This window comes from Semicossyphus pulcher, unplaced genomic scaffold (genome assembly GCF_022749685.1).
Source record: "Semicossyphus pulcher isolate SPU_LCO1_2020_fin unplaced genomic scaffold, fSemPul1.0.p SCAF_10, whole genome shotgun sequence".
NCBI lineage: Eukaryota > Metazoa > Chordata > Actinopteri > Labriformes > Labridae > Semicossyphus > Semicossyphus pulcher.
The window spans coordinates 2305147-2325722 of NW_027211604.1; the positions used below are offsets into that span (position 1 = coordinate 2305147).

The 20576-nt window shown below is 43.6% G+C and overlaps 1 protein-coding gene across 1 annotated transcript in view; it reads left to right on the forward strand.

Moving 5' to 3' along the window:
• Nucleotides 1-20576, forward strand: part of sgcd (sarcoglycan, delta (dystrophin-associated glycoprotein)) — a 151866-nt gene that overhangs the window by 86231 nt on the left and 45059 nt on the right. Inside the window, exon 5 of the mRNA XM_069666933.1 lies at nucleotides 617-736. Within this exon, the coding sequence (XP_069523034.1) occupies nucleotides 617-736 (120 nt within the window). The remainder of the gene's footprint in view (nucleotides 1-616; nucleotides 737-20576) is intronic.

Here is a 20576-nt window from a genome sequence, read left to right on the forward strand (position 1 = left end):
TTGCACGCGTGTCAATCAGTCACCCCTCCCCCGGCGCCCCGTGTTTTCATCTGTCGCAGGAGACAAAGCAATTTGAGTTGGAGGGAGTTGTTTGCAATTTCTGTTTTCTTGTTTGTGGCGACACCAGTCATACTTTTGGCAGTTTGAGGGAGTGTTTCCTCGAGCCTCCTGCAGACTTATTTACACTCATGTCAGGGTGGGAAACCTCCTTCACCAAAAGGTCCAATTTAGTTCATCACTTTATTCTATTCATTTTACTTTCATTTGTTCTCTGTGCTTTTCTAACTTCAGACATGTTGACTGCAAACTTTCTGGATGCCGTCAGACTATAAGTATACTTTGATCACACATCTTTAATGACATTTTTACCAGGACACGTGTTGGTTTAAAATTCATAAATCTAATGAATGAAAACAAAATTCATAACAAGTATCATGAGGTTTGGTTCACAGGAAAAGGGAAAACTTTAGCTTGAGTCAGCACGTCCTGTAGGACACCTTGAATCTAACACTTGGATGGTTTGACATTTTCAAATCCTCAGGTAATTCAGAGAGAAATCGGCTCCGGCTGCCGCCGCTCCTCTTTGATGTCTCCTCTCTCTCTGTGTTCACTTCAGGATCGAGTGGATTTAAAGCACGAGGGAAGATGTTTGAAGTCAAATCCACCTCTGGGAAGCTGCTGTTCTCCGCTGACGAGCAGGAGGTGGTGGTGGGCGCCGAGAGGCTCCGAGTGATGGGTGAGTGACCAGCTGACATGTACAGAAGCTGACTTTCTGTCAGGACCCAGAGTGTGAAATCAAAGCGACTACTTGCTTCTGAGTTCCCTTGGTGGTGCTCAAACAGAGGGACGTTTGTGTTGAGAAACACCTCTTTGACTGGCCGTGCCCTCTTTTGTTCTGTCATCCTGACCACTGTGAAGACATGCCCAGGAGGTGCATGAGTATCGCTTGTTTTATTAAGTTTTTATCTCTGTAAACACAAGTTCGGAGAAGTTGTTGCGTTAGTTCTGCAAGTCAAGTAATCTGTTATTTAGTTACGTTTTCATAAAAAGTCATCTGTTACTGGAAATAAATCATGTTATTTCTCTTTTCCTTTTGTCGCCACAAAAAAGTGTAAATCCCCAAACCGCTGTTTCTGTTTCTCTCCTCCGTCTTGGCAGTACAAGCAGAAGGTAAACACAAAACACAGCTGTGTCAGTGCGCATGTGTAGCTAGCTAATTCAGGTAGCGAGATGGCAGAGAGGACAGCGTTTACTTTGTGGAAATATTGACATTCAACATTTTTTGGGGGGGAAAGGGACGAGAACAACATGACGGTGAAATGTAAGCTGTGTCTGGAGGATAAGTGTTGTCAGCTGCGAAGAGCTCAACTTCAAATGTGAAGAACTGCAGTTAAACACAGCTCCACAACACTGGTGGGACTAAGAGCCTGTGTTGTACTGTTTTCATTCTCATTGTAAACGAGGCGATGCAATGACGGTCGAGTCGATACATTCAAAGGTAGACGTACAGCAGGCTACACGCCTTCCTGACAATTTAACACACATGTGTAACGAGTCGCAAAGGGGGTTTCATTTTTGGTAACACAAAAACTAGTTACTTTTAAAAGTGATGTTACCCAACACTGTTTGATTACTTACAACACCCAAGCTGACTGTCTTCACACGTCCCCATGAATAGTGGGTTATTTGCTCTCTGGTAAATGTATGACTTATGAAGATCTTTACACTTTTGCAATAAGCTAAAAGGAGTTGTTTTCTTGCTGGCATTTTACTGAATAATTGTTATAGTTTTACAGGTCATTTATTATGTCAAATGTAATCTGATTTTTCTCGAGTAATTTGAAATAATTAGTCGCTTTAGTTAACCAAACATGATTTCTCTCTCAGGTGGTTTTACTGTACCTTCATCTCCGTCCAGTTTGGACTCATTTGTACTTTGCAAAGCTTTATTTTCAAATTAGCTTCCTGAACACATCAAGGTGACTTCTAATGTTGAAGGGACCTTTGAAAAAGCATTACAGCTTTCCTTTTAGTTCTGTAAGGACATGAAAAGTGCCTTTTTTGCCTTTATCCTCTGTTGGAGTAGAAGTGTAATCTGAAAATGACTCTTCTTTGTTCGTTAAACCCACCAGAAATCCCAAACTGAACGCATACACACTTTCCACCCATCGCTCTTTAACTGAGCTGACGTTCTGTGTCAAGCTGCCACACAATAACTGGAAAGAATAATGTATTGCTTATATTAGCATTATAATCAGTGCGTCGCGAGGACAGCAGGGCTCAGATCTCATCTGCAGCACTCGTGTATGAGAGGAGGAAGATGACATGAGGCACGAGAGGATGAAGAAGAGTCTTTAAAGCTTTTAGGAAATGAAAGCTCGGTGCGGAGTGATGATGGAGAGTTTATATCTGCCAACAGGACTCGGGGGAGGGGTGGGAGAAGGTGGCCTGGAGTCGTCAGACAAATGAGTTTTGTGCGTCTGACAGGAGATAAGAAGTGACAGAGCTGTTGTGACGGCAGCGGGACACTCGGCCTCTTAGTGACGTCTCTGCGACAGATGATTTCCTGTGAGAGCAGAGGGGCGGAACAGAGGAAAGAGACGGCAAAATTAGCTCACTGTGAAAACATGAATTCAAGCACAAACAAACCATCTGTGTGCAAGACAAGCAGCGACAGAGACGATCCTCCTTCATATCACAGCAAAGTCTGAGGGTTGAAAAAGTCTGAATAATAACCTAATAATTAAAGCTTGAAATAGTACAATCCATTCATGAAATTCACCTTATGTCAGAATTTAAAAGTAATGTGTTACTATTGACAGTATATATATTTAGTGCCTTTTTCTGTCAGGCACAACCACAGAGTTGTGTGTGCACCAAATATGTGTCCTGGTGGCCTTCAGGACTTTGTGTGAGAAAGCCCTCCCAGCAGAGAGCAGGAAACCGTTCCTGTGTCGGGAGGTTTAGGTCCTGATGGAGCGCAGCCTCTTGCCAGAGGGGAGGGTCCGGGATGGTCGAGGTTTTAGAGACACCAAGTTAGTTGGTTGAAAACAGAAACCCAAAAGTCTGACAAAAGCGAAATTCTCCGACATATACTTCAAAAGTGGTTAAAGGCCTTTGTTCTCACCTTGTAACTGCTCCATAATCTGCACTGTGGCTGAATGTAATGTATTTTAAATCTCATTTTTTCAACAATTAATTCTATTCTGTTTAATGTCAGGCTTTTCTTTGCCTGTTTAAAGCACTTTGAATTTCCTCTGTGTTTTTAAATGTTCAATACACTATATAAAGCTGCCTTGCCTCGCCCAAAATACAGAATAGAAATTAAACTATAAAAGCTGAAATTTGGTCACATCATCTAAATGATTAAACTTTGCTTTTTGTCCCTGCACTGGACACAAACTCGAGTTGTCCTGTGTTTGTTGGACCCGACTGCCACGGCCAGCTGATGTTTTTGTTTCTAAATGCTTCGTAAGGATTTCACTTTGCAGGCACGAAGTTACTTCCAATTGAAAAACATTAATGTGCAATTCATCCTAAAGTAAAAGGGTGCTTCATTTCCATGTGCGTGACTCTATATATCATATTTAAGTTGGGGATGGGTGATAATGACACCATGGAAAATATGAGCTTCCACATACTTCTGCTAAATATGATAAAAGACTTTTTCCCTCCAGACTTGAAGAAAAAAAACTTTCAGCATTAATTAGTTTTAAAGAAATCAGCCGTCCCTGTCACAAAGGGACAGATTTAATCAGCGCTTATTTCTTATATTTTACACCCTCTCACGCAGCAGGATAATTACTGGGGAAGTGGAATAAGTTGCACTGAGCATAATTAAGATATCAGAAATTACAGAATCTGCTAGATGTTAAGCACCAGCCGACCAACACACACGTTTCTCTGAAGTTGTGATGTCTTTGATTCCCGGTTCATCTCCTCTCACTTCACTCCCTCGATGATTCGCATTCCTTCAATTTCTTCCTCTTCTGCTTAAAACCGTCTTTACTTCCTGCTGTTCCTGTTTCCTCTCAGCCATCACTCACCATTATCCTTCCATCTGCCATCATTCACCATCACTCATCCGTCCGCCCACTCGTTCATCAGCCCATCCATTCACTCTCATTAATTGATAAACAGATATTTGAAGTGTCTCCCTCTTCACTGGGCCGCACACTTCCACTTAAGAGCTCCCGTGGGTGCTCCCTCTTTCTTCCTTTGACACACACCTTTTAGAGCCCCTCTGTGTGAGCAGCCACCTCCTCATCGACACTCATTTACATCCTTTGCAGCCTCACTGAGTCAGAGTTCATTACTGTCAGCCACCTCGGCAGAGAGCTCCTCCTAACAGAAGAAGACACAGATGGAGGCGGTGATGGAGGCGGGCGGGGACGAGGGGGGACAGGTAGAGTTGGGAGTTGTTTAACAGGAGGGACGTGTTTTTCACGCTGTATTTAATTCAAAGTCAAAACTATTCTAATATGAACCTGTCGCTGCTGATGTAAACTCAGAGTCAAAATGTAGTATCCACAAATCCCGACATCAGTAAACACAACAAGCTTTATTTCAACAAACAGACTGCTGTGATCGCTGCTGCCTGACGCTCACACGCTCTGAGAGGCCTCTTTGATTTCTGACGTGAAGCTTGAAAAGATCTGCAGCAAAAACAAGAATAAAATGTTTTGGAAGATTTCTTGCACGTCAGCACGTCTGAGTAGACTAAAGCTCTATCCGCACAGGACGAGTATCACTGGGGACCTCACGAGGAGAGAGAATAGGTGGAGAGGTCTCTGAGAAAAGCAACTCTTTCACTGAAACTTTCAACTCAAGCAACAGTTATTGATTTTGCCGGGAGATGTTCAGATAGATCTGATTACAACTTCGGCTTCAACTTTATGAATATCCTGAAGGAAATTTGATCTGCAGCAGGAATCAAGACAAAACAGAAACATAAAGGACGACATCCAAAATATAGACACTGAAGTTCCACAAATCAAGTGCAAACAAAGATACTCACTGAACCAGAGACTGTTTGAAAGCAGCACGGTAAAGTACAACTTTAGTCAAGTTGAAGAAGTGAAGGAGGTAATATGATAACAGTCAAGGTAACGTAATAGTCAAGGTATGCAATCTTAGCTTGTCAATGGCAACAGGGATAAAAGAGGGGAAGGAGATCAAACTCTGCATGCAGCGGGTGGTCAGGACAGATTTGTTGCATTACTGATAACGCAACAAAGATTGATTAAAACAAAGTTCAACATGATCTGAAAGTGAGTTTGCTGCAGGTGTAGCCATCAATAAGATGCACTGCACTGCTCATCAGCTCTGCAAACGTTTGGTATACGCAGCGTTGAAGAGAACGGGGACGAGGTGCAGCTGATAATGGGAATGTACACGTCGAAGTGGATTTATCTGTGACAGCACCCGAGTCGCATCCACGTTTACATGCAGGTGACCTGCAGACTCATAGAAAATGGACAACCTCAAGTAGCATTATATAATATTTTTGCTGAAATTGATATTGTACCTCCACCAATGAGACTATTGCACCATGTGACTATCGCAGTAATTGTGGTCATGGTTTTAAGACGTCAATGCTGGCTGTTAGATGGAAACAGGACTCGAACAAAGTCGGACTGAAGCTGTCGTTCTTCTGAGAACCAAATCTTACAATATCTTACAATATGTCTGTTCTTACTCTTCTTTTAACTGATGCATATCCAAGAGTCCATCACACAAATCATGCATTCATGTTTCCTCTCTGGAGACAGACATGACAGAGCGAGAAAGAAAGGAAAGTCACAGCCTTTCTGTCAGTCTGGGTGACAACAGTTAAAGTCCTCTGGGAGCAGATGTAGAGAGAATCAGAGGGAGAGACGGAGAGAGGGAGAGGGCGCCGATGATTTGCCAATTACTCCATTTATCTGCTCAGCCGTTTGATGAGGCCGCTCAGGGCGACGAGGCTCATCAAACACCTCGGCAACCGCCGCCTCAGACACAGACCGCCCTCTGAGCTCCCGGAAGACTTCTAAAACTTTTCTTTGTGTAGCTCTTGAATCTGTGTTCATGTGTCTGACTGTCTGATTGTTTCTGCACATGACTTTGTCTGTTTATAACGACCTCAATCTTTCTTAAATATACATCAGGTTGTTTCAGTTGCCGAAATGTAACCAAACTTTCACTGTAGAGGTGGCGAATCAGAAAACAGCTCATGACCTTTTTTTGGGGAGATTATTAGGGTCATTTGGGAAGAAACTTAGCAGTGATTTAGCTTTTTTGTCTGACTGCCGGGGTCAGCCCTACACATGAGTCTGTATGTGACTCAGTGAGTGAGTGACGGTACTTTCAGAGCCCGAGAGAGAGAGAGTTGCGACATCGCAATGGCGGATCATGGAGCATATTGGACCTCCAACGACGCGACTCTCTCTCTACATGGCTCTGGATACTTTGTTCGGGAAGTAGGCGGGGCTGCTCCTCCGCTGCTCGTCTGCAGTGCACACCTGCTTTCCAACACGGTGCCATCGGCCTCATAAGGACGGTCCTTGTAACACATTGCCCACTAAAGCACAAATTGACCTCCTCTTGTTAATGTGTCCATCGACAGGCTCGTATCTTAAGAGTAACTATTTTGCTCTAAAGTGGGGAAAACTATTATTTTAAAACATATTTCACATATTTTGGGGTCTAAATCACGATTGGGTGCAAAAATATTTCACTAAAAAGTTTGTTGCTGTGGTAAATTGCTTCATCCAGCTGCCATGAAACGGGCTGTGTAATCCTTTGGAGCAAATGCACCAAAAACAGGTCCACTAAAAGTTCTTGTTTATTCCAGATTGTTGTTCTAAGTGTCTGACAGCATTACAGAAAGGATCCCTACAGACCTTTTGATGACATTGGATCTTTTTGAACAGAACCTGCTGTTGCATCGCTCTCTTCAAAGACACCAGACTCCATCGACACAAACAGTTTCACCTCGCAGAGCGCAGCAGACAGTGACACAAAGAATGAACCACTCAAGGCAGCAGTGGAGGCTAACTGAGTGTCAGTGAAGTCTGTTGGCTGACAGAGCGATGTCAGGGCTGTTTCTGCTTACAAATAAGGCGTCTGTCATTCTTAGTTTCTAACAACGTTTCAGAATAGATAGTGAGTTTAAGTCTTTAATGTCAGTGGCATAACATGCATCTTTGTGCACTTAGGCCCGTTTACATTGGGGCTACTAAGGTCTGTTTCACGGCTCAGGTAATCTACTGAAGCAATTCCAATATTTATGAGCGTTATTGTTATTTAGACTCCAAACTATGTAACAGTAGATCCCAAGTTAAATATATTGTAATTATTGTTTGAGAAGAAATTCAGGAGTCGAAATGACTCATAGGAACAAAAAGGTTTGGAATTGGTCCAGTAGATGGCCTCCGTCGTAGCCGCGATACGGCCGCAATGGCTGCAGCATAATCATGGGGCAGTTGCGCCCGATCAAAGTACGTCCACTAAAAGTTATTTTTGTTACTCCAGGTGTCCGACAACATTACAGAAATGATCCCGTCAAAGATCGTCCTTATTTTAAAGAGTAAGATCCTTTTTGGTGTAACCAGAAACAGAAGTCTCGCTTTGAAATCTTGCGGGTGGTGAGGTGTTACCTGAACAGGACGGTGGAAATGTGAGTGAGAGTTGGAGAGAGGATTTGTTTACATAGAGGAGACGAGGCATTTGAATTCGATGGCCGTCCCTATTTATTTGGGGCAGAGTATCAGGACGAAGAGCTCGTAGAAATTGAAGAGAGAACGAGGAGAGAGAGAGAGAGAGAGAGAGAGAGGGGCAACAGGCAGAGGAGGATAAAACAAATACACTAACCTATGCCTTCTGTACACCAACACAACAATCTCTATCAAACTCTACATACTTAGACGTACTTTGATCGGATGCAGTTGCCCCAGGGGATTATGTTGAAGCTATTGCGGCCGTATCGCGGCTACGCGGGAGGACATCTACTGGACTGATTCCAAACGTTTTCGTTCCTATGAGGCCCAGGTTTAAAACTTCTCCTCTTCCAACGTGCTGTTTGTGTGCATTCACAGTCAGCATTTATCTGCATATGAACTTGTCTGTCCAACAAAAACAAGTGAATCAGCAGTCGTGAAATTGCAGATCAGACCTGGAGAAGAGCTGCTGTCTGATCTCTCGTCTGTGGAGGCTTATAAAGCTGCCACATGTTATTACCAATCCCATCCTTCCGCCCCGACCAATAAAATACATAATTACACCCTGCATATAACTTTAATTGGCCCAACTGAGGTCATTGGAAATCCATGATACTGCTATCATTGGCTTCATTATTGCCTCTACAGCTATTTACAGTCCAGTCAGAGCCGCGCTGCCCGGCTCCCAGCAGACACGCGGTAAATGAGAACACAAACTGTGGGAATACGACAACAGGCTGGGTCAAATCACAGATAAAATACTCTTTTTAATGATTTCTTTCAGCTCAGTTTGGCAGCAGGAAGGTTGGACACACGGGAGAACAGCTGTAACACGCAGATAATCACAGGATGATCACACTCACTTTAGTCCTGTTGTAAAACGACAAGGTAGCAGCTAAATAAGGCATCGATCCGCTGACTTGAATTTTGATTAACTTCAAATGTCAGTCCACATGAAATAAACACGCCTGTGGGCGGGAATCTACACGTGCAGTCTGTCTCCGAAAGGCACCAGCAAAACAACTTTAGACTTAATAAATATTAACAAACTACTTCAGGATTCAGATATAATTTCTGTGATTTGTTTCTCCCTTTATGTGCTCTGACTGTTGTTTCTGAAATGGCACTCATGTCATGTGGACGTGTTGGAGAACATTAAGCGTCCTTCTTGTTGTCGTGTATTTGTTCAGCTTTAAGTCGGACATAATACATGTATGTACACGACAGCACAAGTTTACATTTTAAGTGCGACATGGTGTTTTTGTTAACATCAAGCATTGTGATAATTCATGTCAATTGTAAATCAGTTTATTTGGGTTTGTTTCCCTTTTGTTTCACTTTAACGTGATGCCGATGGTGGAACGCAAACCCTGAATGCCACTTCACCTCTGTCGCATCAAACGTTCTTCTGCTTAGTTTCACTGCTGTTATCTGATCCAGAGAGCGACACTCCTCACACGAGTTACACACAGAACTTTTTTTCTCTCGATCAAATCTGATTGCAGGTCTTCCTCGGATCGGCGGGGTTGCACCTGGACAGGTCAGCAGACAGACGACCTTTCACACATGCAGGAAACGAGTTGTTGAAGCCATTTTGCATATTTGCCTTATTGATTTATAATTATGTAGAGGCATCGTGCGTTGTCTGTTTTGAACAATGCTGATCGTGTGTTGAGGTTTTGTTTGCTGTTATTATGATAATTACGGTGACGTGATCTGTCGGCGCGATGTGCCCTTGATTTTGACAGACTAACAGGTGTTCAGGAGAGCGAAAGGGCAAGATAAGATACTGAACCCCAAACTGCTCCTAGAGCCTGACAGGCAGGTAAGAACGTGTATGAGTGACTAGTTGGCTCAAAATTAGTGTCTTAATGTGTGTGTGAAAGTGTTTTTTTAGTAACCACATCAGCCCAGTTGTGTTCATGATGAGTACCTGTGTTGTAGAGGTGTCATCCTGCCTCCCACCTGCTGCTCGTGTCCAGAGCAGAGGTGTTAACATGCCTGTGACCTGAGCACCGAGGTTTGTCTCCCTTCAGACTGACTGTAAAACTTTAAACACCCCTGTGCTGTTAGCTGTAAACTGTATTTATCCGTACAGTTGGCTGCTCTGCACTTTCCTCCTGAGCTCTGAGGGGAAAAACAGCGTGAACACATCGCATGAGTGAGCAGTGCTTATTGGAGTTTGATTCCAGGCCGGTCTGAGCGCGTGCAGCTCACAGGGAAATCTGTTGAGGGAGAATCGGCTGACCCAGTGACTTAGAAACGTCTGCTGCAGCACCGGGCTGCAGCCCTGCAGGCCGTTACTTCACCCACATCCAGCAAACAGACACGGGGAGGGCGGACATGAACCGGTCTTCATGAAGTGTTTCAGTTTTTGCATCAGAACTTAAATCAGTTAGGTTCCAGTATTTAACAGTATTTTTGACATGCTTGAACTTAATCTAACTTTTTTCGATTCCAATAAAATCAACTTGAGAGTGGCCAAAGGTTTATTGTTGATCTCACTGAGGCTTTTTTCTCTGTCAAATTCCGGCCAAAATTTTGGCTGCCAAGAAACACGGTTGTGAAAACAGAGCAATAAAAAAAGTGAAATCCTTGTTACCGCTTTAATGCTGAATAATAATAAAGTCTGACAGCGAGTTTGATATAGTAACTCAAACAGAAGCATAAAGGCATCCAGGAAGAAACAGTTGAATATGAGAAAATTAGAAAAATAAGTCATTAAAGTGGATTATTTCTTGGCTGGAATACAGCACACAGAAACTCTGGGCCTGTTAAGAAGCGATATTCGGTGTGCTAATTGTGGAAGTCCTTGTATATGAGACTTCTGGTCGTTGGTGCATCAGCTAATACGACCAATGTTTAATTTATGGCCGTAGTAAAAATAATGGTAGCAAATTTAAAAGTGTTAACAAAGCACCTTTTTAATCGTCAACGTCTGGAGGGACTTTTATCACATCCGTTTTATTTTTAATGTTCTGTGTCAGAGAGAACGGTGACGTCCAAACCTCTCCTTGTTTACTCCTCGTCTAACCTGAGAAGGGTTGGCTGTCGGTCTCGTGCTCTGCTGAGAAACAGGAAGAGAGAGAGGTCCTGTGGGTTTATGTCTGTCCTGTTGATGATTGGTGTGACTTCTCCTGTTTAATGTAGGCTCTTTTAGGGCCCTATCAGACAGAGCGTTCTACAGCCTGCAAAACACGAGGCGCACTGCACGGCCTTTTTCGTTGAAGCCTACGGTTAAAAAAGAGAGTGGCTCGCTGGGCCTTTTTTTCTACTGTTGTTAAGGCAACCACCGAACCATAGCTGTCATTAACCTAACCGTTATATTGTCTACTGTCAGAAGGCCCGCCTCTCCTTTCATCCGACTGGACAGTTTTTTCAACTCTCACTGAACTCTGTCACTGAACCAAACTTAGATCTCCAGTGAAATCCCAAAATCGCATCCCGTGAAACTTTGATCATGAAGCCTGATGCTCCTCTTACGCTCTGTGTCGGGGCAGAGCCTGAGAAACACACAGATCAGCGTCATCACTGCGCTGCATTATTATAAAGTGCTCACTGCTGGATCACTAGATAAATTCAGATTAACTGCTATGATCACAGCATGGATCACCTGTCTCTGACCCGCGCCGTCCCTCTCATCAGCTCGTCCCGTAATAAAAACCTAGATGCAGTCTCCTCGCTGAGTTAATACAGACACGATCTGTCTGAAAAATCAAAATGAGTTGTTACATGAGAAAATAATAAAAACCACACCGTCTTCTTTGTCATTCTGCCAGTGAAATAACCTTAAAGCTCCTGTGAGGAGTTTTTCGCTGGTTATAAAAGAGACTGAAATGAATTCTGATGACTTACCAGACCATCAGCGACAAGACGGATTATTTCTAACGTTATTTTTACTGCCTGAGACTGCTGGCGGGGGGTAGGTGTCAGACAATTACCTGCACGCTGCCTTTGTACATTTTCCACTTTTGTTAAAAACCACCGCTTAAAGATGAACAGGGCAACATCAGCGAAGAGATAAGAGGTACGGCTTTGTCCACAGGGGGCGCCAAAATCAACACAAACCCAAAGCTCCTCACAGCAGCTGAATGTACGCAGTCCACACAGTCCATCACATATATCATTTTTATCAATTCATCAGTGGTAGTCTCTCTGATTATAGCCACTTCCTGGTTCCAGCCTTTTTACTCGCTGCTCAGAGTATTTTATATTCCACACACAGGTGACACATCAAATGAAATGTCAGCTGTTCAAACAGCATCACATCTAACAGAGGAGCTGCATTTTCACAACGGATCCAAAGTTTCTAGGCAACGACAAAATACTGATGTTACCTGCTGATGTTTCTTTTACTTTCCTTTTTTGTTGTAATTATAATTAAGATCATTACCCTCAATTATGTCCCTTTGATGCTCTTATGTCTGCATTAAAGAGAATCCAGGTCCTGTAATAGATCCAGAACAGACTGTAGGGGGGAGGAGTGAGGAGAGAGGAGGAGAAGAAAGGTGAGGAGAGGTAATTGGAGGAGTCTTCATCCTCCATGCGAGACACGTTATCAGCAGCCTGTCTGCTTTGATGCTCTCACTAAGTAATTACCGCTCCACTTTATGCTGCTCGGCCTCTTTCATATTCTGCAGAGGAAAATCAAAGATGGCCGAATGATTACAGGAAAGCATTGTCAGAGAGAGAAGACACTTTTTTCTTTTGTCTCTCTTTTCTAACTTTCACACACGTCTCTTTGACTGCTCAGGAGATCAGAGACATCAGATAAATACATGTGAATTTAAACACACAGAGCTGCAGGATGTGATCAGCCGAGAGATCAGAAAGCTTCTTTAGAGAATAAAGAAAGAGAATAAAAAGTTCAGAAGACAGTTGTTTTGTTTGTTCCTATTGAAAGGATGCACATAGAAGAGCGACAACACCTGTTATCTCGTGCTTAGAGTCATGTTATTTTTATCTTGCTCACTTAGACACGTTATCCCCGCAGGCAGCCACTTAAAGCACACAATCTGTGTCTATATGCGTCCCTGTAGAGTTTAGTGGGGTTTCAAATTAATTGAATAAAAGATAAAGGAAATGACACGAGCTGCTGCGATGTGCTGTCTAAAAAAGTCAAACTGTAAACCGTCACTCAGCAGTTACCTCGCTGGAAGGAGGACCACACGCACACGAGGAGCCGCTAGCTTTGACCTGCCCATATTTAACTTCTCAAACTTCCTTCCGCTTAGTTTCACTTTGGTAATCTGATCCTGAGAGCGACAATCCTCACACAAGTCTGATCAGAGCTCGTCCTCGGATCCACTCAGGTTCTACACACGCTGACAAACAGACCCGGGCCGGGACCATCCATGCTTTATCTATACGCTCACATTCACACCTATAGGCAGTTTTATTCCCCTTTCCCACCAAAATTAGCGCGTTGACGCAGGTTTTTCAGACCCGCTTATAGATGCTGATTGTCTCTTTTCCCATTGCCAGTGAAGTATCCTCCTGTCAGTCTCTTCTCTGCTGCGTCACCGTCTGACGTCACAAACGCGCTGGAGACAGGGTTAGTGAACAGTGAAGATGTTACAGTGGTTAGGTCTGTATTGTATCTGTTACTCGTTCAGTCTGTTTATCAAACTCGGCGCCGACAAATCTGCTCGGACGGAGACGGGTGGAGTTTGTAGCTGAGATGACGAGGAGTCGCTGAAGTTACCAACGGAGCATAGCATCACGTCAGAAAGGGGGCGGAGATTAGCGTGTCGGCACGGGTTTTGTGTCACGATGCCGATCGGAGCCGAGGCGATAATTACCCGGGTCTACTGCAGAGTCATTTGACCCGGGTCTGAATGCAGATTGTAACCTTTCCCACTAAGCAAGAAAGTCGTGTGTTAGCGGGTTTTTAACCAGTGGAAAAACGGCTTTAGAGTCAGCAGTGAACCTAACGAGCATGTCTTTGGACTGTGGGAGGAAGCCGGAGTAACCGGAGGGAACCCACGCATGCAGAGAGAGAACATACACGCAGAAAGGCCCAATAGATCCAAACCGGGAATCGAACCAGGAACCTTCCCGCTGTGAGGTGGCAGCCTTAATCCCTGCAGCCTAACCCAGACCAGATTGACCAACATAAAACATGCTGCGGTACCCGTTTGGCTGCTGGGTCAGCTCTTTAGTCTTATCATGTTATCTGTGGCCCTGTACGAGCTTTTTTTTACGTCTGAGCGTATAACCCTGATGATGTCAAAGTGATGTCATCAGTGTGCCTTAGAAAGTCTTCATCCGGAGGATGAGCCTGTAGTGTTTAACACAGGAAAATGTCTATTTTTTCTATATAAATGTGTCAATATTAAATAATGGATCAATCGAATCAATGTCATACAAAACAAAACATTTACACAGATTTTTAACTTCACAATAAAACACAGTTAAATCCTCCCCTCTCTAAAGCCAAGTACTTCCTGCCAAACCAGCGCAGCAGTTCAGCTAACAGAAGAGAGACCGAGGCAACATCTGCACCCCCACTCTGGTCCTTCAGAGAGCCGTCTGAGGATGAGCCACTCAAAGCGGGATCAGAGTTTCGGATGGCAGATGGACGCCTCCATGCCAGACTCGTAACTTTTTAACAGCCTCTTTGTATAATGTAACACTTGAAACTGTAAAAGAGAATAAAAAGCATGAAATATTAAGTGGAGGACTCCAAAGAGAACGGGAGAAAGACACAGAGAGAGGTGGCCTGAAAATACATTCTGAAGTGGTGTTATTTCATAAACTGCTTTGGATTGCAGAGAAGCCCTGACCTGAACTCTGTGGATTCAGCTCACAGCAAAGGCTTACTTCTCATATTACTGGCTGAACTTTGACCTCTTCTTTTAAAATTCTCCTCGCTTTGTTTTTCGTTTAAAGCAACTACAGAAAGAAAGTAAAATAAGTACAAGCTGATACATATGCTAGCTTTCAAAAGCCTATAAAACAGAGACACAATATACAAACCAGACTGTCTGCAGCAAAAATGTGACTGTTATTATCGTATATGGTCGTCGTAAGGATTCAGGAAAGAAGCAGGAACTCAGTTGAAGTATTACATAGAGCAATAAGTCTGTTTGATGGCGGCCGGGAGAGATGCACTGATCAAACAACAAACACAACTGTAGTTAACCCCAGGAAACCGCCCTGACCGCCCCTTCTTCTACCCGACACACAGATTTACCTTGTGGCCTTGCCGTGTTTGAGCCCTCAGGTGTCCTTGCCGTGTTTGAGCCCTCAGGTGTCCTTGCCGTGTCGGAGCCCTCAGGTGGGCTCAGTCTGCAGCAGAACAGCTTCTTGTGTCGGTCTGAAGCAGATATTCACGCTGATGGAAAGTTCAATGACTGTAGTGTTAGTGTTAGTTACGTCTCCTCTCGCCGTTCCTCCTCTACTCTGCTACTCGGGAACAGAACGCTGCAGGAGCCCCATTTGTCCACAGAGCTGTCAATCATGAGGCCACACCCCCTTTTTATAGTATCAAATAACTACTTAAAAGAAACGTGTCAGAAAAACATAAATCAGCATGATAAGAACTAACTGTAATGACTCATGTTTGACTCATGTCCCATCTGTTAACATGGAGGAGGCGGGCTTTATGACCTGTACTGCAGCCAGTCAGCAGGGGGCGATAGAGAGGGTCTGGCTTCACTTTCAGGGAGCTGTCATGTCGCCCATCTTTTTTCAGTCCATGGTCATGATGAACAAGGAGGAGATGCTCCGAGTAGGCCCAAAGCTCACTGGAGGGATGATGTATCATATTTGGTGAATGAATGAACCTTGAAAACCTGTTTTGACCGATTTAATGAAGTCACGAGAGAGATAAATTGGAGGTTTGCGGTAATGGGGTTTTCATGCACAGTTGATTGACCTTTAACCTGACCTCATTATCTCTCAACAGCAACATAACGATTTGTATTTTCTTGTTAAAACACATATTTAAGTTCTGCTAAAGAAGTGAAAGTTAAAGAGCCAAATAATGTCAGTCTGTTAATGTTTAACGCACTCAGCGTCCTGTACTTACTCTGAGAAAACTGAGGGCAAATTAATAAGCTCTCTGGTCAAACTCTTTTAGCTCACCTCATTAATGTTTGCAAGTCACCAGCTGGGAGCATCAGCGATAGAGTCTAGAACCTAAATTTGTGCTATCATTGGGGTCATGACCTGCGAAAACTGAATTTTACAAGAAGAGCGAGATTATAAAAGCGTTCGTCCTTGAGGGAGACGGACAGGAAACCTTCAGGAAATAATTGGAAGGTTTAAAAAACCATAACAGAGAGAGAGCGTGCTCCTGTTTGTTCGGTGTTTTTCTACAGTTGAGCTCTGGGATTATTTTAACTGCACCTTTGACCTCCTTCCTTCAGGTTTTGATTTATTCTCTGTCATTAGTGAAACAGCTCCAACCTTCAGCAGCTGTGAGAAAAACTGGTCCACCGGACAGCCTCTTCATCACAGGGTCACGACCCAAAAGGGCTCAGGGTTCAGCTCCCCTGAGAGTTCAGAGCCGCTCTTCCTCGCCTCGTTTGTTATGAAAGAAGTCTGTTTGTGTTTTGATGTTTTCCTGGCGGCTGCTCAGACAGAGCTGGCATTATTCTGCCTCTGTGCTCGCCCTGTGGACCCCTCAGTAGCCTGCAGCTAACCTCGCATCAGCCTTTTGGCTCCGGGGTCGCCTCAGATGTTGTGAAGTCTCTGTTGAAATATTTGCCCTTTGGGAAATAGCCTTTTCTCAGAACTCCTGCGAGGACTTTTAATGCTTCTCTGTTTGTTATGTGCTGCAGCATTTTTCAGGGAAGACAAGAATAGATGGGACAAAACCAGAGAGCGATAACATGCTGCAAAGATCGCAGGAGAATTTTGAACCCAGGAAGTTAAATTGAGCCAATTGGGTCCCTCTGAGAGAGAAGAGTACCTTTTTGCCCTGAATTGAGCCTCTCAGGAGCAATCTTCCCAGGATGTGTGCTGCTGCTTTCCTGACTGGGTTGCAGTCATTGTTACAAGGTTTGTCACCACCAATAAAGTGATACTTTTCCCAAACAGCGTACTTTGAGAGAGAAAAAAAACCTTGTGGTCGATAAACAAAGCAGAGCCAAACTTCTCAAATGTTCTTTAAAGACAAGCAGCACACAAGAATGCTGCTTAAGTCAGGTTTAAAGTGTCCATCATATGATTATGATCAGAAACTGTACATGTAAGACATAACGTACAGTGAGCGGGTTGTTTTAGCTCGATGAAACCCCAACTCGGTGAAGCAGGACCCCGACTTGCACATGTGAATAAGGAGAGACACTATTATGGTTAAAAAATAATAAGCCCCCTAAGAGGCCCCATAAAACACCTCTCTCATGTTTGATTTTTAATGCTAAGAAAGGTTTCTCACGACTCGGGGATCCATCCCAAGCTGTGAGTGGCAGCTGAGAGACGGGAAGTCTCAAACTTCAGTCACGTCAGGGACCTTTTTTCGAGCTTAATGCAATAAAAACCTCTCCTGTGTCAAGACTCATCTCGTGCTTTCAATGATTTTCTGTTGTCATTTTTGCATCACTTTAACCCGACAGTACCAGTGAGGACAGGATTATATGGTGTCTATGCAAACTTTAAGTTTCCAGGTTCAGTCACGGAAGCACTTTTCAGAGACGCCAGTCTTAACAGTTAAAATGTGAGAATGACCAAAGCATGAATTCTGACCTCTCATACATTTGATTATAACTTAGAGTAAATGGATCTGTAATGCTAGGATAGGTAATGTAAAGCCTCATAAAGTGTTGGGATAAGCAATGGACAAATGTACAATGTATATTCTGTCACAGCCCGGCTCTTAGACTGCAACAAAAACAGGAGACACACAGGTACACTAATCGAGAGAGTCTTTTATTTACAACATAAATAGTCAAAACCAACAAAAACATGTAGACATGAATAATCTGTAAAGTCAGTCGTGTGAGGTGTGGATGACAAAAGTGCACCGCAGAGGTGTGTGTGAGAGGAGGTCTGCCAAAGACTGGCTGCTGCTCTGGCTTAAATTCACGAGGCACACCGGGCCCAGGTGTGTCCCATTCTCCTGATCAGCCTACCAACAGGCCTGCAGCCCTGGAGACAGAGAGCCAAACAACAGAAGAGGGTATCAAGCAGAGGGGCAGTGACAACAAAGTGATGTGAAAATGAATTTGTTAATAACCAAGGAACCACAAATACAAAATCTAAAAATATCTATTATTCTTTCTGGAGTTCTCCCTTGGATCTTAGGATACAATCACAAACATGTATAGAATAAAACTTTATTTACATGAATGAAAGGCCAAAACAGTCACTAAAAACTGTTTTTTTGAATACTTACAATGAAAATATCATGCTGAAATATAAACTCACAATAAAAGACTTCGAGTTGTTTCGGGGGCGAGTTCCTCCTTGGTTTAAGCTCCAAGCTTAAGCGAGGTTTCAAGCTTTGCAGTAGCATACACAACGTTTGTTAGGTCACGATGATGCTTACCTCAAAGAGCAGAAACAAAAGGGAACATACCTCAAGTGATATTCTGATATTCTGTATCAGTGTTCATTTCGTTAAAGAAAATGATGATGATAAATGTTCGTCTTCCATGATGAAGACGAGACGTTGACGAGCTAAAAACAGATCTTTGATGATAAAAACTTTTGTCGTTAACGAGATGAGACTAAAATATTAATGGTGGACTGTCATACATTTAAAATCCTTATTTCCCCCACTGTGAGTCTAATCTGTCGTCAAAATACAAACAATGCATTCGTGTAACTGGTTGAATCGGTTGATGTGCGTGCAGATCCCTTTGAATCAGTCCCAGATGATGACGTACCAAAGCGGCAGCTTGAAGCAACGCAAGCAAAACAAACATGTATCACACAGGTGGTTGTGAACTTTCTGCTTCAAGCTCTGAGCGCACTCACAGAAAAAAATGCTCACCTGACGCTTCTTCCGCACAAAAAGGAGCGATCATTGGTGTCTGCTTCAGTCAGAAAGCAATAGGCGCCAGTTTAGCTCAACGGTTAAATCAGCAACCATATACAGAGGCTTCGGTCCTTGGCGGCCCCGGGCTCAACCCCCGCCCTCGGCCCCCTGCCGCGTGTCGTCTCCACTCTCTCTTCCCCCATTTACGCCACCATCCACTGTCCTCTCTCTTAAAATAAAAGGCATACAAAGCCAATAAATGAATAAGACACGATGAATAAATAAAAAGTGTTTTTGGTAAAAACCAACACTGCTGCTGCAAACAAGGCGAGAGAGGAGTGTGCAGTATGTGCTACTGTAACTGCACGGCTTCGTCCTGTGGCTTTACATACGTAATGTTACGTTCCAGTTGTTTCCACATGCACACATAACCTCAGCTGAGGAGCTATAATACCATGGAGAACATCATCAGGGCGCTTTACAGACGATTGAACCTGTGTCAGGATAACTGAACGAGTTTAAAGACAGAAAACGTTTTGACTAAAATGTGATGACTTTTTATTGACAAACGATGAAATGCAAAAATGACTGATGGCCGTTAACAGTAGGATTCTTTTGCTTTGTAATTTAAAATAACAGTGTTATAATATACATACAAAATATACATTTAGAAATAAATCTGGGTCCTGTTGTAACCTGGGTTCTACCTCAGCAAAGTTATTACATTATATTCATGTTTGGAGGCCTGTTTGAGTTTCAGTGCACCAAATCGAACACACTGGTCTGCTGTAACCTCGACCAGCAGTCCAACACTTGAGAAAATATCTTTCTTAACCTGAAACTACCTCAGTGATCTTCATCTTTATGTTCCATCAAAGCTCTGCCAGGCTCGCCCGTATATCCCCCCCGACAGCTTCTGTCTCACACTTTTATTCCCAGCTCTGCCTGCCTCGGAGTGGACACCGTTAAGCCGTAATAAGACCATAAAGACACTCCAGAGTTACTGCGTAGGGGGACGTCAGGGTGCAGAATTTATTCAAGGCAGCCTACATTTCATGGTTTTATCTGGACTGAATGGGAAATGTGCGAGTGTGCGAGCTGCCATTGGATTCCTGTCAGCTGACCACGTTAAGGAGATGATGAAGAATCCATTAAAGCCCGGAGACTGCAGCGACTACTGACCTGTGTGTGTGTGTTTGTTTATGTGTGTGTGAGAGACCACTGCTCATCTTTACTGCACTGTGTTTAAAGCAGACCAATAAAATGAGAAGCAAACTGAGGGACACTTGTAAACTGCAGTCATAAGCCATGTGCGTTCTGAAGATGCATGTCGAAGGCTGTTTACTGTGTTTAGCTTGAATGTCACAGCTGCACTGAGAAGAGAGGCCTGGGCGTGTTGAGTGAACATGGAACAGGAAATATTCCAGACCTGTGTGCGTAAAAACTGGAAGACAGAGATTTAACGATGACTCCCAAGGTGCATTTCAGTTAGGAACATCCAATCACAGAGCTTTAAATCCTGTTGCATAACGAACAGCTCGAGATGAAGCTTTGTAGAAACCTGAGAAAACATTTTGTTCACTCTCAGACTCCTGGCTGGTTTTAGATGTCTTCTGTAGCGATGGTTTGATGAAGGGCCGCCTCCTCGTAAGTCAAGGAACGTCAAGTCATCTTTGTAGGATGATTCTGTGCGTTTTTAGCCTCTTAGTACACAAGTCAATGTAGAGCGACAGTGTTGCAGGCTTGAGTCTCAACATGACCCTTCAGTGTTCATCGTTCACAAGGTTCGTACCTGTAGTGACCGACTAAAGCAGTTTAAATCAGTGTTTGGAGCCCCTGAAGCTCACCTGGTAGAGTGTGTACCCCTTACATGGAGGCTCAAGTCATCCCTGCAGCAGCGCTGGTTTGATTCCAGCCCTTGTGGCTTTGCTTGCATGTCGTTCCCCACATTT